The sequence below is a fragment of the Schistocerca nitens genome, chromosome 3 (assembly GCF_023898315.1).
Source record: "Schistocerca nitens isolate TAMUIC-IGC-003100 chromosome 3, iqSchNite1.1, whole genome shotgun sequence".
NCBI classification, from domain to species: domain Eukaryota; kingdom Metazoa; phylum Arthropoda; class Insecta; order Orthoptera; family Acrididae; genus Schistocerca; species Schistocerca nitens.
Window position 1 is genome coordinate 425370302 of NC_064616.1, and position 18602 is coordinate 425388903.

Here is an 18602-nt window from a genome sequence, read left to right on the forward strand (position 1 = left end):
GTATGGCCAGACGTGGGTTTTAACAGTCATCATCCTGAATGTGAGTTCAGTGTGCTAATCACTGCTCTACCTTGCTTGGTCCCACAGCCACCTCACACCTGATCCATTATACTAAAAGGTTAATGAGGGGACCATCATCCACTATTAAATATAGTGCCTTGATACCTAAAACAGAAAATTGGGTGAGGCAAAAGAAAACAGGTAAACCGCATCTAGCAATTAAAACAGAGTGAAGGAGGAATGACAGAGGCAGCTGGCAAAAGATGTAGGGTTGAGGCACCCCTGATACAGCATCTGGAGGGATATGCCCCAATCCTAATCACCTGCCCCCATTTTGAACGCAGTTTAAAGTAATGTCTCCGAGAATAAAAACCACTTTCAGAGAAGACAGACTGAGTTATCTACCAATATTAGAGAAAGAATTCTGAAGACCACGCTCAGCACGGAGCGCCTGGAGGGGGCATTCCATCAGGATATGAGCTACTGTCTACTTGGGACCCAGAGAAAGACAACTGAGCACGGAGTACGACTATGGTCCAAAAGGAGTTCATGAATAATGGATATCACAGGGTGACAGAAGTACCCCAATCAGTAGCCTGGAGGCTGCTTACCAAGTAACCACAAATTAAAACACTGTCAAGGGAGGTGTGTGTGATAACATAGGGCTCTGTTAATAGTTATCAGATTTGCTGCAAAAACACTAAACATTCCCGTGAACAAATTTTATTCATGACAAAGGGGAGACGTAAAATCATATCCCATCCTATCCATGGTTTTAGAGCTGTCCATGTAATTGACAGCAGCACCTTAACTCTCCTGAAGAACTGAAAGAAAAATTACACCAAAAGGTCATGGAGGCAACTGAAACTTTAGAACCTTGGAACAGATCAGTCATAATTCAGTCTGGGTACCTGTGTACTAACCCAGGGTGAGTGTGAAAGAAATCTTAGGACTTACATTCTAAGGTCAGGTGGAGGTTCTAGCAGAAGGCCTCGATACACATTCCAACTGGTACTCCCATTTGAGGATGGGTGTCAGTGCCCTTCATATGCAAAAATAACATAGTAAATTTGATGAGTAAGAAATTGTTGGATAGCGATCATGTAAGTGAGTAACAGTTGGTACTGTCAGAATTGAAGAGTGAAGACCACCACTTTGGCAAGGGGACTTTGCTACAGGACTAGTCTGGAAGTTGGCAGTGAGCAGTCTTATTCCACAATGATGAACTGATTCTAACAATCTCAAAGCTGAAGGTGGCACCGACCCATAAACCTAGAAGCCATAGTCCAATCAGGATGAGTCGAAGGTCTGGTGAACATGAAGGAGTGTAGTGTAATCCACACCCCAAGAAGTACAGGCAAACGGGCAAGGAAGCAGAGAGCGTTAAGCTTCAGCATGCACTAGTCTTTAGATGATGCTGCAGAAACAGATGACTCATGTTTCTGCAGGAGAGAGCTGGGGACAGTGGGAGAGGATCCAAGTGGATGTTCTTTGGATGGTGCCTTGGAGCTAGTGTTCAGCAAAGACGACTGAGTGTGAGCTATATGAAATGCAAAAGTTGTCAACACACTGCAGAATGATTAGTGGCGCGATGAAGCTCAATAGCCCACTGGTGGTGATGAAGTACACACACATACATCATGTATGATGCATTCTCTTAGACTTGTGGGAAACTGGGTGATGCACTAACTCTAACCTGGAACAACTGGTGGAGTAAGAAATTATTAATAAAAACCAGTAGGGAGCCTTAAAAGCCTCAGTCATGGAGGGTAAGTAAAATGTGATGGTGCCAAGCAGTGTTGTATGCCTTACCTAGATTAAAGAAGACTAGAATGAGGTGTTGACACTTAGGAAAAGCCTGTCCAATTACCGTTTCCAACCTAACCAGGTGGTCTGTGCAGACAGTCACTCCCAGAAACCACACTGATAGGGGAACAAAAGGTCCTGGGATTCAAGAACCCAGTATAATCAGTGAGCAACCACCCCTTCAAGCAGTTCACGAAATGCACTGATAATGCTAATGGGTTGATTGAGGTCAGATTTCTACCCAGCTTCACAATTAGAATAAGGATAATGTGTCACCACTGTGGAGGTGAAACACCTTCAAGACAAATACAGTTGAATACCCTGAGTAGGTAAGGCCTTTCAATAGTTGAGTCATTACATTTCTTTGCACATCCTTACAAATTTTTCCACAAGGTTTCATTATCATACGATCATTTTTCATGGGAGCCATCTGAAGTAGTGAAAGTTTAATTATAACCACCCAATACAACTGCCAGTTGGCTTTCTGAACTCTGAGTGGTATGAGGTCCATCGGGCAGTGGCAAGGAAGTCACAATCATTGGAATCACGTTGAATACTTACAAGATCCTGAGCACTATCAAAAAAGTTATTACTGTGATTAAAATGGGTTCATCAGACAAGAGATGAAGTTATACATCAGACGGGAAATGTCTTTGAAAATAATGAATATTGTACATCACTGTTGAAAACTATGAAGAATTATGGCAGTTCCCTTGATACTTCGAATCTGCACCACACAAATGGGGAACATAAGTACATGATAAAGCACTCATGCCACAAACAGTAAATGTCACTGTCAAATATCCTATCAAACCATTATTCCACTTACCAAAATAAAAATAGTGTGTGGGACTTACAAAATGATTAGCACTATGTATTTATGATGAACATAACTGGGAAAATTAACAGTAGGCCTATGCCATTCATTTACCTCAAAATGAAGTGCTGTAACATCATGTGAATCTCCATAAAGCTTTCCTAATTTAGATTTTCTGTGGTTTCTTTTACTCATTCAGTCGTACCGAATTCTGGGATAGCTTCATGAACAGTAACACAATTCATCATCTAAATAAAATGGTCTGAAATGTTAAGAAGTGTCATCCAGCACATCAAGTGGTTACAAATGACTACAGAACTTCATTACAGCAGAGAAATCTTCAGGTAGTAGAAGATTGTACTGGGTACTAACAAGTAGTGATATCTGACTACTGCTGCACAAAATTGAAGTTCACTGAAGACATTACAGTGAACATATTAAAAAGAACGAGTAGTTACAGACCATTTCTTGGAATTCAAAGATATATGACAACAAAGTGGAGAATTCCGGGTCAACCAAAAGCTGTGATTCCACCTGTCTGCTTTGTCCAGTGATGTAACTCTGTTATGTGATGCCTTTGTGGTGTGGCGTACTTTAAATTGTGTTTGTAGTGGATGTGTTGGAGTTACCTATTTGGGAAAGACGTTTGTGTGATATAGGAGTTAGTGCTGTGCATTACAACAGTGACCTACTTTAATCTCATTAGTTACTGCCTACTAATTTGTTTTCAGTTTTGAAATTGCTAGTTTGTTGTGTTGTTAACAGTTTGAATGTTAATTTTTTGTTTTTGTTTACTGCTAGATATGGCTCATGATGAAATTTACTAGTTGTTCATTGGTTGTAGCAGTGAGTTGTGATATGGCTTCTACAATTACATTTCTCTAGTTACATGGCCTTGTGATGGAATGTGTGAAGGGTCAACAGTCTACAGAATTTATGAAATTGAGCAAACTCTTCACTTCCCAAATCAGAAATGAGCAAATGTGGTGGTGTTTCCAGTGGGTTTCAGTAATGGTTATCTTGATGCTTTAGTGTGTGTGTTTTACCCACCTAGATTTATTTTTAACTAACTTTTTGTGGTAAGTACGGTTTTTATTAAGTATAGTGTGTTTATGTATGTAATTTTCTTTGAGATGTGGGTATAGAAATTTATGTTATAGTAGTTTCTGATTTTGCAGTTTGTGTTGGTAGCTAAAGTTCATATTGAAAAGTTTACAGAGGTGGGTATCACTGAGTTTGTTGTTATTTTTGTCTGGTTAGGTTTTGATTACAGCTAGTTCTACCAGTAGTGGGTTGTTGGAATCATGGGCTTCGTTTGTGCTATATAGGCCAAGCAAAATTTGTTATACTGAGTTTCTGGTAAGTGTGCGAGTTTCTTGTTACCTTTGGCTTTTTTAAGCTACACACATCAAGAGAAATTTACAATACCAACAGTTTTCATTTTTGCATTTTTTGGTTGTGTTTAATGTTGACAATTTCACACATTTTATTGCCGGGTTAGGCTAGTATTTGTTTTGGAATGGTGTTGCTATTCTTATTGCCATATATTTAGTTTGTGTTGACCCAAACCCCCCATATGTCCTGCAGTTGGCCCTTTAGCTGCATTTTATTGCTGGTATTAAATATTTCACTTTTTAATTACTTTTGTCTGCAGCTGTAATGACTGACATGACTGATTGTATGTGCTTGAGAGAAGGATGTGTGCTACCTTGATGATCCCACGAGTCAAAGCAGACGGGCAGAATCACAACTTCTGGTAACCCCAGAATCTCGGTGGTAGGATACAGTAAGAATCAACTCATTTCACTGCTAACTTCCTTCTCAAAAGGTTTGGACAAGGTAATGGGTAAATGAGAATATGGATCAGAAAAAACCTTTCCACTGGACATGCCATTTACAATAGATCCAAATGACAAGATTCCAAGTACTGAGATGTTTTGTGCTGAGTAGGCATTAGACTGTGCAAATCACAACATTCTTAAAACTAAGTTAATGGCTATCAAAGTATATTGATTAAGTGGTTCACTTCATATTTAACCAACAGAGAGCAAGGTTCGTTTTAGATAGCTCTCCCCATGAATCTTCTCAATGGGGACAAATTACTACTGGTGTTCCACAGGGTTTGATTCTTGGACAATTACTGTTTTTTGGTATATACAAGATGTCCCACAAGGAATGGTCAATATTCAAGAACATGACAGAAATAATAATTCAAAGCAAAAACATGGGCTCTAAAATGCATACCTTAAGAACTATGAGCACCAGTTCATCTTCGATTCTATGAAACAAATCTCTTCTTCTATTGAAAGTTCTTTGCTTTCCATATTGCATTGGGGGGAGGGGGGGGGGGGTAGTATGGAATCAAAACTATAGAAAGGCTCTATAATGCCTACCTTGAAAGCTGTAAGCACTTGCTAATCTTCACTAATATGAAACACGTCTTCTATTAAAGAAGCGCACATAGCTCTTAAGGTATGCATTTTAGAGCCAATGTTTACTAGTCATCTTAGCTTTGCTAGATCATTCCTATCATATCTGTGTATATTGACCATTCCTCCTGGGCACCCTGTGTAAGTGACCTTCCATCTTACTGTGATCTTTGCCAAAGATGGAAGACTCTTAATGCAGTCAAAAGGAATGACAAAAAAATTAAATATTCACAAATATTATTGACTAGTCCTTGGTAAATAGTTTATCACATAACTTACTTAGAGGAAGTTCAGTTCATTCAGTCCTATATAAGGCAAGATATGTGATCAACACCACACAACCAGCAGAATGAAACATGTTAAGCTGATTGTTCAAAATTTCTAGTTGTGTATAGAAATTAGAAGTTTAATTGGAAATCATGTATTATGGATCTTCTCAAACACGAGTTCAGCAACATAAAATTAGCATTCATTCTTTGATGCAAAAGGGAATAATTTTCCGAGGCAATTCTATACATAGAGACCAAGTATTCATTGCACAGAAAGGTGCTGCAAAGACAATATAGAACTTCATCTAGGCAACTGTGTAAAAAATTATGCTTACTAACAACAGCCTCAAAATACATTTCTCTTGTATAATGTTTGTTGTTAAGAATCAGGAACTACTTGAAAATAAAAACCTCTACATCTATACTCTGCAAAACACTGTTAAATGTATGCAGAGGGTACATCCTACTGGACTGGTTATTAGGGCTTCGCCCATTCCATTCATGTATGGAGTGGGGGGAAAATGATTGTTTAAATGCCTCTGTGAGTGTTGTAATTAATCTAATCTTAGCCATACAATCACTATGGGAGTGACATGTAGGGGGTTGTAGCATACTCCTAGAGTTCTCACTTAAAGGCAGTTCTTGAAACTTTAAGTAGATTATCTAAGGATGGTTTCCATCTATCTTCAACAGTCTGCCAGTTCAGTTCTTTTAACATCTCAGTGACACCCATGGGTCAAACAAACCAGTGACCATTCATGCTGACCCTCTGTAGACATTCAATATCCCCTGCCAGTCCTACTTGGTACAGGTACCTCACACATGAGCAGTATTCTAGGATATGTCACACAAGTGATTTGTAAGCATTATCCTTTGTAGATTGAATCCATTTCCCAAGTATTCTGCCAATTAAAGAAAGTCTGCTACCTGCTTTATCCTCGACAGCTTATGTGATCGTTCCATTTAATGTCCTTACAAAGTGTTACATCGAAGTATATGTATGAGTTTACAGATTCCCACTGTGACTCATTACTTTTATATTCAGTGTATACTACTTTTTACTACCGATACCACACTACAAGTCTCAAAAGTTTCACCACCACCACACTTAATTCTACCACCAAAAAACACACCTATAAAATCAAAATTGGAATCTAACACTTCCCTTGACCTGTTATCCTTACATCATCTCCACATATAGCCGTCCCTGATCCGAGATGTCAGAACTTTAGTAAGCATCATTTCTTCACGACACACTGAACACTTCACGACTTCGGCCAACAGGCTGAATAGCTGAAGAAATTTTATAAAAGACAACGCACTGTCCCCCATCATTGCAGACAACCGAAAACGGTTGACTGTCAGTCATATCCATACAGTCTACCAAAGACATAAAGCGATTTACCAAAATTTACACATGACAAACAGAAAAAAACTACAATAACGTCAACATAACAAAACCAAAATCGTTAACGCACTGAAAAATATTCCGCTGAAAGCACAGTCACCACCGATACCACACACGTGCAATGTTACCACGCAAATGAACCCCCATACGCCACGTAACACGCTAACTATAAACACACCACCAGAGAGAACCACTGACCGCAACAATATGCCACCTATAAACATGCCACACACTCAAACTAGACCAAAAACATCACGTAACACCCAACACATAAACACACCACCAGAGAGCACCAACAATTACATCAAAACGATACATACAAACACGCCACTCTCACAAAAGAAACTATGCGCCGTCGTGACGTCACACACCACAACAGCCTTATGTCATGGCCCAAAGCCGACCTGTGGAATCGGATGCTTCGGTTGACCCGTAATCCTCACTCCTGTTGCACATTTCATGTGATCACACTTTTCATGCAGGTGTGGTACTAGGTAAAATGCTTTTCGGAAATTGACAAATACAGTATCTACCAGACTGCCCCGATAATTGGCTTTCAGGATATCATGTGAAAAAAGTGCAATTTGGGTTTTACATGACCTACATTTTCGAAATCCATAATGATTTGGCACGGAGGAGGTCATCCTGTTTGAGATACCCCATTATGTTTAAGCTCAGAGTATACTACAAGATTCTACAACAAATGGATATCAAGGATATTGGACAGTAGTTTTATGGATCATTCTGCTACCCTTCTTGCAGACAGACCATTCATAAATATTATCACCAGGAAGAGATATACCGTCCATGATACACAACACTACTCTTGAACAGAAAGGGGGGCAAAGCATGAAGCCATAAAAGAATGTGATCACTTCTCTTGTAAATTAAAGTAGCTGGAAGATAAAAGAACTGTCATTACAGAAGTCCACCATCTGCTTTGACCCATGACATTATCAATATGCCTATGGCGGGAATGGCTACTGACAGCATATACAAAATGACAATGACACTACTACTACTACTACTACTACACACACACACACACACACACACACACACACACACACACACACACACACACACACACACACACACCACCAAACTAACGTGAAACATATTCAGCTATACAACCGAACATCTGCAGAAACTGAATGACAGACATCATATCACCCATCTCAGAACGTAATGAGACAATTATGAACTTCACTGTCATATCGATACCTAATGAAAAAGCAATAAATAAGTACGTCTTCTTTCCTCACAACAAACATCAAACTAATCAGAACTTACAAAAACGCCAACCACATGAACAAAATATAACCTTAACCACTCACTTAAAACACTTCCACAACCCATGTAACCGCACTAACTACCTAAACTCAAAACCACATTAGCATGATGACAACCAAAAACTCAAATGAACCTGATACCACAAGTTAAACTCAGCATGTCTACATCCACCACCAGAGGGCACCATCAACAACAACACAACATCTCCAAACGCAACTAACTCGAAAATTGCGAGCCATAATGACGTTACACACACCATTAGGTCAGGAGTCAAGCAGACGGGTGGAATCGGGCGCTTCCATTGAAGACAATTCCAAATCCTTTGTACTTTGCTATTCCTACACCATAGATGAATTGGTGAGTAGATGCTATGTATGGTTTACAATTATCGAAGTTTGTCGTAGAACAAGATTAAAATAAAAAATCCATTTACTTCGATGGTCAACATGTAAATATTTCTTCGCATAGAACAGGTATGTTACTTATGAATCTACTAAGACGTTCAACAACATGGCGACAGATGGGGAATATGATCCAAAGAACATATAAAATAAATTCAATTACGAACGGAGTTCATACTGGTAAATTACATATAGTATAGATAATAAATTCTTAACATTACAGAAGTCCACTCTTATTATAATCCAGGCTTTTGCTTACTACAATTCCGTAACACAAACTGAATTAATAATCAAATAGTTTCTGGACCATTTGCAATACATTAACCACCACACTGTCTCACTGCCTACCTGTCACACACAAATGAAATTATTGATCATATTCTTTACCACACCTTACTAAATAACGTTTTTCAAATGGCTCTGAGCACTATGGGACTTAACATCTGAGGTCATCAGTCCCCTAGACTTAGAACTACTTAAACCTAACTAACCTAAGGACATCACACACATCCATGCCCGAGGCAGGATTCGAACCTGCGACCGTAGCGGTCGCGCGGTTCCAGACTGAAGCGCCCAGAACCGCTCGGCCACCAACGGCCGGCAAATAACGTTTTTCCATTTCTGTCTACTGCCTCTTACAAACGAAAACAATTCCGGACATAACTATACATCATATTTCCGTATAATCAGTCATAAATATATGAATGAAAGAGATGTTGATACTTATTGCATATAACTATAAATACTACTAACAGCTACAGTATTACAGTAGATCGCAATTATGTACCACTGAACTTGCAATACACACATAATGTTTATATTATCCTACCATTACTACAGTTTATAACAATACCTGATTTCTTTCAACGCCTCTAACTTCACAAAAGTAGTCCTTTCATCTGTTGCCATAGTTATAAAGTTGTGTTAGAATATTTATGACTCCAACTGAAAGAAAGATTCGTAAACCGAGCTCTCAATCTTAAAACGTCAAATCTTTGTTGTTAGTAATACAATCTTTCCGAAAGAGAAGAAAGTCAAAGATGTGTACCGTGGTAAAAACGATAGTCAACGATAATAAAACAATCAGCTACTGCTCGGGTAGTTTGGAAATACCTGTAAAAGGAATAACACTTTTCAGAATATCTGTTCTCATTCGCACTTTTCTGAAATAAAAACCCTAATTTCGCGCGCACACACACACACACACACACACACACACACACACACACACACACATACATTCCTTGAATTAATACTTCATAAGTTTATTTTATTTTTGTTGTAATATTAGAAAGACTTACAGAAAGTTTGGTAACGTGCGTGCAGTACGACACAGTAATTAAATTTCTCTCAATTGCAGTTCGCCCTTTGTTCCAAATTATTGAATGATCTCAATAAACATCTGTGATAGAGTTATTAGAATCTTAGGATTCGCTGTAGTGGTGAATGAGTGAAGTTGCTCTTGCGTGTCAGAAGTCGTGCGTCGTAAGCATCGTGTCAGTAAAGATGAAGGGTTTTCCTATAGTGGTTTTTCTTTCCATTCTAGCCATTTCTCATTATGTTGAAGCTAAACCTGCTGGAGCTTGTGAGTATCTTGCAGTCGTGATTGTTTTGTAATTGTTCTAGAGGTCTCTGTGTCAGAATGACGTAAGTTACGTGTGAGAAGCCCCCTTTATCCAGTTTTTCCTTGTCCTTTAAAAAATTACCTGGTTTTCGCGCATGCAAACTAAAGGGAATGTTGTTGATACAGTGACTTCATATTTACCCCGCACTTTAGTTTAATTTCTGAATTTCTTGTCTATGCGTTTGTTTCATGCTGTCAAAGAGAGATTCGCGCAGAATTTTTAACGCTAGACTCATTTCAGTATTGTTTTTTTTACAGCACCCGACGCGTCGACAAAGAATAAAAGTTCAGACAGTGAAACCGCTGTACCGCTGAATAATGGGAAACCTGGAAGTGATGACGTGCCAACCACCTTAGTACCTGTTGGAAGCACTGTAATTACAAATGGGGAAGTTCCAACTCTTGCACCTGGCGCGACACAAAGTACCACTTTATCCAGCAAAATTAACATAACTACTGTAGCTCCTACCAGCATGAATGGTTCTGCACAAGCCCATAATGATTCAGAATCTACTACTACAACAACTCAGAGCTCAAGTTCTGACTCATCACCAACTACAACTACAACTACTATTTCTAGTAAAACTACAACCAACAGTTCATCGAATACCGAATCAACTCCATTACCCACGTCAACATCATCAAAACCAATTGTTACTTCGCCAATCCCATTTGTAGAAACGTCAACTCAGTCAATTCCAGTAAAAGATCGCAGATTTGATGGCCCAAGCTTCATTGGTAAGCTTTATTTTCGACATTTGTTATTATTACATGCTTTCTCACTTAGAGATTAAATGCCTTTTAATTTGTGTGACACTAACCTGCAGAATGTGTTCTTATAAGGCCTGGGTGTGGTGCACCAAGTTGAATTGTCAGACTTGCTCTAATTTACTTAAAACCCTTTTGGTGATATTTTGTGTGGCCTGTCTTCTTTATGTTCAGAAAGAGCTCTGTATTTCAACACTGTTTGTTTCCAGCACTTTGTTCTTTGTCCAGTTCTTGTAAAATGTCTTATGAAAGCTTGATACAACAAGAGGTTGCTTGGTGGTATTGAAAATATGCATTATATAGAGCTATTTTGACTTGCTGAGAACTGTGGCTGTAATACTGTAAGGTTTATAATTGAAACAGTAAGCGGCCACAAGTATGGTTTATTTGGATCAGATCATGACCTGTTTTGGATTCTTCATCAGGTGGTTGTTACATGTCTTCATTTTGTTAACTACATTAGTTATGTGAAGCTGGGCCATGCTTTGTAAATGTTTGTGCGCTGCCATTAAACAGAATGGTGTGATGTATTGTTCATATAACTGAACAGCTCTGATAGTGCTCATAAAAAATATATTAATTTTAAAATTCATAACAAAAACAGTGATTTAGTATACAGTAGTGCAGCAAACCAGTAATGGATACAAAGCAAGGCCCCAGCAAGAAAACAAGAGTGTGTAAAAATAATTTGGAGATGGATGTGGAAAAAATCCAAAACTGGTCATGATTTGATCCAAATAAATTGTTAAACCATACGTGGGGCTGGTTGCTGTTTCAATTATAAACCTTATGTGCCATACTTTAAGACAAGTAGATGTAAAGTTACTGAGTTAATTTGTAATTTGTAGCAAATGTTGCTACAGAATTCAGGTACTTTACTTCCTTCACTTGATGGAACACAATTTCTTGCTCAGTAGCTATCTAAAATTCTGGGTTGACTACATAAAATTGAAAGTTCAATAATATCTTTCAGAGTAAACATAATCTATGTTTGAAGAAATATGCTAAATCAAATTATTAAGATAAATCAACCTAGTTATCAAATTAATTCTTAATGTTATCTTACAATCTTAACTTTTGATATCTTCGTGTGTTTTTTAAATTTTACTAGACGTAAGATGTACTGTACCAAGGCAATTTGCAATTTACACTCTTACACAGCAAATGCATAATTATCATAAATTTTCAGAGTTTTGTAGGCACTTCTTAAAGCATTTGGGGATGTTAATAAACTTTGTGCCTATATTATTAATTACTTTGAGGGTGCCGTGTGACACCACATAAACATTTGTTAGGGAGGTGGGGGAGAGGATGTGTAGGTGTCTGTGGATGTGCAGTCTTCTGCACCATCATATGAACCACAAAGAAATATGGGAAGGAATTAGTTTAGTGTGCAGAAATAAAACCTTTCAGCATTGCTGGTGATATTGTAATTCTGAGACAGCAAAGTACTTGGGAAGAGTATTTAAATTGACTGTCTTCATAAAGAGGTTTTAAGATGGAATATTTAGTATCAAACAATAATCAGCTGTGCATTGCAACTGTCATAAATGGTTCATTTATACTGAAACTAGCCCTCCTTGTTATTGATACCCCACTGATTTTATAAAGTACAACAGTATGTCTTCAATTCTTATGTTCAATAGCACAGTGTAACGAACTTCGCAATTTGTCAACTGCGACATAATAAGTGTACAAACAGTGATCCAATACTGTGAAATGCTTTTTTATTCCAGTCTCTGATCACAAATGAATTCTTTAGACGATGACCGGTTTCAGTCTTTAATGACCATCCTCAGATCTTTTTTGCACCATGTCCTAAAGTGATACGGCCATAATGGCATCGTCAAAACATATAAATGTAATCAGCATAGAATCGTCTCACAGATTTAAAATATGGTGTAGAATAGGCTACATCGTCCACATAGTGATTATTGCAATAATAAAGTAACAGATTTACAGATAAAGCAATCAAATTAAAAAGCCTGTAGTGAATCTACCTCCAGCACAGAAACGAATGAAATACACATGTAGAAAACTCTTGAAAGAACCTGCCCATCAAAGTAACATAGCTGGCACAGTGTACAAGAAATCTTCACTTTAGAGAAGATATTCAAAGGCTGCTACACTGTAGTGTGGACTAAATGTGTGTGTGCATGAGAACTGTTGGCCACTAGAGCATCATTCACAGTGTTGTCAACTGGTTTAAATATTGAAGCTGGTTGTAAGGTTATGAGCTGAAGTGTCGGAAAAAGCAGCACTGTCCTAGATACATAGCCAAAAGATTGCAAAATATTCTATGTACCTATAAAACTGAATGACTCTTCTTTCTTCTTATAACAATCTTCATTAGTTTCTTCTCTTGGAAAAATTATCTGAATTAACAAACTTGTTTCCGTTTATAGTTGACACTCAAGAAGTTTAGTTTCTTGTTTCTTTGTTTAGAAACTGAGCTGTTCCATAATTTCTCTAGTTTAGACTCTTCTGTGATTACAATCACAGACAAATTCAAAAGATTTCCTCTTCAGCATTGTCAAAGTCCTCTCTACTATCACATCAAAAATTAGGTCTCTAAAATCATTTTTTCATTAATTTTAGTGCAAAGACAGACAAAACTAAAATGAATTTTTCACTCTGCAGTGTAATTTGCTCTGATGCGAAGTTTCCTGTCCGATTAAAAACTGAGAGCCAGACTAGGACAATAACCTGTGACCTTCCACGTATGCAGGCAAGTGGTCCCAACTGAGCTACCTAAGTACAACCCATGATCAATCCTCAAAGCTTTATTTCTGCCAGTACCCCATCTGCTACATTCTAAATGCCGTGAACCTATTCTGTGAAACTTCAAAGTCTAGTAGGCTTGGAAGGAAGGATACTGTGGATCCATGGCTTAGCCATGGTCTGGAGGTTTCTAGAATTAAGTTTGGAAGGCAGGAAATAGGGTACTGCTAAAAGTAAAGCAATGACAACAGGTTGTGAGTTGTGCTAAGATAACTCAGTTGGTAGAGCACTTGGCTGTGAAAGGTGAAGGTCCTGTAATGGAGTCAGTTTGCCACATGGTTTTAATCTACCAGGAAATTTCAAAAATACATAGGGTGAAGTGGGGTAAGTGTAACCATGGGGTTAGTGTAACCACGGCTTATGGTGCCTTAAAGAAGCTGTATTTTTACCTCTGACCTATCACACATATTAATTTGCTCCTTTCTTTGTTATATTTAACCATAAGTTGTTGAATCTGACATAAATTGGTAATTACTTTTTGGACTTGAATTGACGTCTGCATTTTCACTCTGCGAGTGACATGCTCAGAATTTGGTGGTCTGTCATTTTTGCAGTTTTAAAGATAACTGCACATTTTTTTTTTTGGTTACAAACTAACTTTTGCATGAAAATTTCAAATGAGATTCATTTTACTCTACTGATAAAGCTCTTGATCTTGATATGCCAGGCATGGTTACACTTACCCCAACTTTTTCCCATGTGGGGCAAGTGTAACCAGGGGGGGGGGGGGGGTTACACTTGCCCCAAACAAACTTACCGGAACAGATTTATTTATTTAAGCCGTAACCTTGTTTTTGCTATCACACTAGATCAACTAAACTGGCCTTCCTGTACATATGGATACCAGAATACCTGATGTGCTGGATTTGTAGGCCTACTAAGTTTGTGTGAGATATATTTTATTTTTTATTTAAATCTACTTTATTTTTGTTTCCTTTTATAAAATATGACAGTCAGTGTAGTCCCACTGGTAAAACAAAGAAGAAAAAGATTGCACCAGGAGCTGAAGTTACCACTTTTCAAGATGCCATCTATAAAGAAAAAGATTTCAAAGGAAACAAGAATAATAAGAAGAAAGCAAAACGAAAAAGCACTATAGACATAAAAAAGGGTGTGGTAATGAAAAGTAAATCTTCCAAACAGTGCTGTTACTTTATCCGAAATGGCATTTTGGAATGTTGCGGAAAAAAATCCCTGATTGATTATGTGGGTAACAAGAAATAAGACGAAGTTAATCAACAAGTGAAGAAAGTGAAACTGTAGGAGGCCTATCTTTAATAAGTGGTGATGAAAAAAATGGACCATAACAACACTGGATGATCTCAGGAAAGAAATGATAAACTGTGAAGAAGAAAAAGAGGCAAACTTTTTTGAAGCCAAAGATAAAATTACAGTTGGAAACTATGTTCTGGTAGCGTTTGCAGCAAAATGTAAGAAAGTTAATTTTATTGGCCAAGTTACCAAAATTAGTGATTTAGGAGATCCAGAAGTGATTTTCCTCAGATGCAAAACTAAGACAAAGTGTGGCACCACATTCTACTGGCCTGATAGAAGAGATGAGACGGAAGTTCCATCCTCGGTCATTTCAGTGCTGCCTGAGCCTACTTTGAGACGCAGGGGAGACCTGATATTTGGTGTTACATTTGATTCATACAACATTCAGTGACTAAATAATAGTTAGGGCCTAAGTGTGAATATAATAAGTTGAATTAGGGCGGTATAGTGTTAAACACAAATTGCCAACAACTTTAGTTCAATTACCATGAAAAATAATAGAAAGTGAACTTATAAAGTGAATTTTTCTTTTCTCTTGATACTAGATATTTTATTATTTTTGTTAAATTGCCTACTAAAGAAAAAATATTACTTTTGTAGAATATAACTAATAAATTACTGGCCTAAAACAAAAATAAATCATCTATGAAGCATTCTGTTTCAGTGTTTTATGGTTTAGGCTAACACTTACTTTTTAGTTTAGCTAACATTTTCTGTGTATTTCATAATATACAAAGAGGCGTGTGCAAAGAAGTTCATATCTTGAGTAAAATTTAAGATATTTTAATAAATTAAAAAATCCTCAAATTCAGTAAAAATTGGGTAATCAGGTCACTTACCCCCAAGTCTCTTTTACAATGCTGTGTATGGGTACAACGGTGCGGGGTTACACTTGCCCCGAAGCATGGGGCAAATGTAACCTCACAACACAAAATTTTGAAAACAATTAATTGACCATATAATTTCTTTTTTCAAAAACAAAATGTAGATTGTTTAAAAGACAATAAGTCAAACTTTAAGCATGAGAAGTTTCAAAATCATATCTTCAATAACAAGTTGGCAATTTGGTGTCAAAGTTGAACTATGCCAAAACGTGGTTACACTACCCCACTTCACCCTACTCATAATTCATATTCCACTGTTAATCATACCATGAAACAAGGCACCTCCAACATTTTTTTCTATTGCAGTCACTATATTATTCCTGTGCTTCATCTGCCCCCAGGGGCTCAGCATTCATTTGCTGGGTACGGGCTTGGCGACCCCGGGGTGCCTGAGCTGGGGACTGGTAAGCGCCGCCAGTCCCCAGTCACCGTAACCTCTGAGCATACTTCAGCGACCACCGTGTGGCGCGGCGGTGGAACGTTGTGTGTCTCAGGGAATGGGGATCTTGGCTTGACCGCCCGGATCACGAGGATGGAATAAACCTCTATAAAAAAAACCCCTCAATCTCAAGGTGTGCTGCGCGCCGATGAGATGCATGGCTGTTGAGGTGGAACAGTCGATAGCGGGCAACCTCTGGGGAACCTGCCGCACCTCAGTTGTATAAGGCTTACCTAGGCACGCAGGGCTCTGTCTAGGTGGACTTGTAGTTCCCTAGCTGCTCGTGGGACCGAGATGGATCCTTCGAAATCTTCTTTTCTTCCTCCCAGCGGAAAGGGTGGGCTGCTGGAAGGTTCTAACACCCAGTCTCTTAAGAGGGCCCGTGCAGTCAGTCCCCTTGACTCCGGCGCTTCTTTGAACAGTCCAGTCTTAGGTAACAGAATGCATTCTGGTAATCCGAATGTGTTTCTCATTGTGAAACGGAAGGAGGGTAGTTTCGAGAAGGTTTCGCCCTTCTATATACAAAAGGGATTGGAGGGAATCTGTGGCTCCTTAAAATCGGTGAAGCGCTTACGTAATGGGACCTTGCTAGTGGAAACTTCCACTTCTCAGCAAGCAACTAACCTCCAATCTGCTAAATGCCTTGGAGAGTATGCCATAGACACTGAACTGCACAGCACCTTGAACTATAGCAAAGGTGTTGTGACATGCCGGGATCTAGCTGATATTCCCAAGGAAGAACTGCAACGTGAGTGGGCTCCGGAAGGTATCGTTGATGTCCAACACATCATGAAGAGGGTTGATGGCACCCTTGTCAAATCCGACTCCTTTATTCTGACCTTCAGTAGCACAAAACTTCCTGAACATGTTAAAGCTGGCTTCCTTCGCCTTAGTGTGAGGCCTTATTTCCCGGCCCCAATGCGCTGTTTCAAATGCCAGCGTTTTGGGCATACCACCTTAGGCTGTAAAGGCGAAGCGACTTGTGGAAACTGTGGTCAGGCTGCTCATGAAGGAGTTGGTTGCTCGTCTCCGGCTAAATGTATTCATTGCTCTGGGAACCACCCTGTTTGGAGTAGGGACTGCCGCATATTTTTAGAGGAACGCAAGGTCCAGGAAATAAAAACAACCAAGCGTATCCCCTATGGTGAGGCCAAGAAGATTTAAAAGTCGATGCAACCTCCCACATTTGCTACATCTTTTGCATCCCTGGTACAGAAGCCTACTCCAAAAGTCGATGCCTCAACGCAGACTGAGGTGAGTGTTGGCACTAACACCTGTAGCTGTCAGTGCACTTGCAGCGCAGCCAGTGTTCCAGAGCCAGTAGCCCCTCCTCGCACGGCAGACAAAGGTACAGTGGCGGACTTGGTCCAGCCCCTCGCGCCTCCAACAGCTGAGGTTGTCCCCAAGCCCAGTGCGCCAATTACCACTCCCACATCCGCTCCCCCAAAGTCCACCAAGCCACAGAAAGCTACTGTGCAGCAGCAACAGCGGGTCAAATCCCGTGGTAAACCATCTGACCATGTGGATGTTGTTTTACGCGAGGCTTCATCTGACTCTTCCCCAGAGTTGATGGAGTACGATGTATGTGTGGGGCAATCATCTCGTCCCACGCCTGCCCCTCCACCTGCTGCAGTCTCCCCACCCCGTCGGAGAGACAGGATGAAGGTGCTACCCCCAACATAGATGGCTCCCATACTCCAGTGGAACTTGCAAGGGTTCAGGACGCATGTGGAGGAACTTCGTCTACTTTCTCAGGGTAGACCACTGTGTCTCTGTCTCCAGGAGACGTATTTCCATCCATCATACTCCCCTGAGATACGAGGCTATACACTCCACAAAAAGGACGACCTGAGTGGAGAGAGAGCTAGAGGAGGCGTAGGTATTTTCGTCAGGACGGACTACCATTCCTCGCCTCTCTCACTTACGACGACTCTACAGGCCGTCGCTGTGTCCGTGCACGTGCGTCATGCATTGACTGTATGCTCACTTTACTTGCCCCCACATGATGCTCTTGATGAAGCGGCCCTCACCGACCTTCTTACACAGCTCCCCCAGCCATTCATTATTTGTGGTGATTTTAATGCCCACAATGTGCTTTGGGGCTCTGCAATTACCTGCCCCAGGGGTAGAGCAATTGAGAGGCTTCTCCTGTCATCCTGTGCCTACTTGCTCAATGGAGGACAGAGTACTCATTTCTGCACGGCGACTGGGTCGTTCTCTGCCATAGATCTCTCGTTTTGCTCTCCAGCTCTTGCCGCTAGTGCTCACTGGGAAGTGGTTGCTGATTTGCACGGCAGTGATCATTTCCCAATCTGGATTCACCTGCCAGATGGCGTGGGCCCCGAAAGGAGACCACCACGATGGGTGCTCAGTGGAGCTGACTGGACACTTCATAGCCAGTTGGCCCA

At 39.7% G+C, this 18602-nt stretch overlaps 2 protein-coding genes across 2 annotated transcripts in view; one reads left to right on the forward strand and one right to left on the reverse strand.

Annotated features, from left to right (window-relative positions):
* The window catches only part of LOC126248370 (zinc finger C4H2 domain-containing protein), a 138912-nt gene extending 129446 nt beyond the window's left edge, over positions 1-9466 (reverse strand). Inside the window, exon 1 of the mRNA XM_049949299.1 lies at positions 9277-9466. Coding sequence (XP_049805256.1) covers positions 9277-9332 — 56 coding nt within the window. The 5' untranslated portion in view covers positions 9333-9466. The remainder of the gene's footprint in view (positions 1-9276) is intronic.
* A 373-nt stretch (positions 9467-9839) lies between these two features.
* Positions 9840-18602, forward strand: part of LOC126248371 (sialomucin core protein 24-like) — a 33359-nt gene continuing 24596 nt past the window's right edge. The window contains exons 1-2 of the mRNA XM_049949300.1: positions 9840-10008; positions 10306-10785. Coding sequence (XP_049805257.1) covers positions 9870-10008; positions 10306-10785 — 619 coding nt within the window. The 5' untranslated portion in view covers positions 9840-9869. The remainder of the gene's footprint in view (positions 10009-10305; positions 10786-18602) is intronic.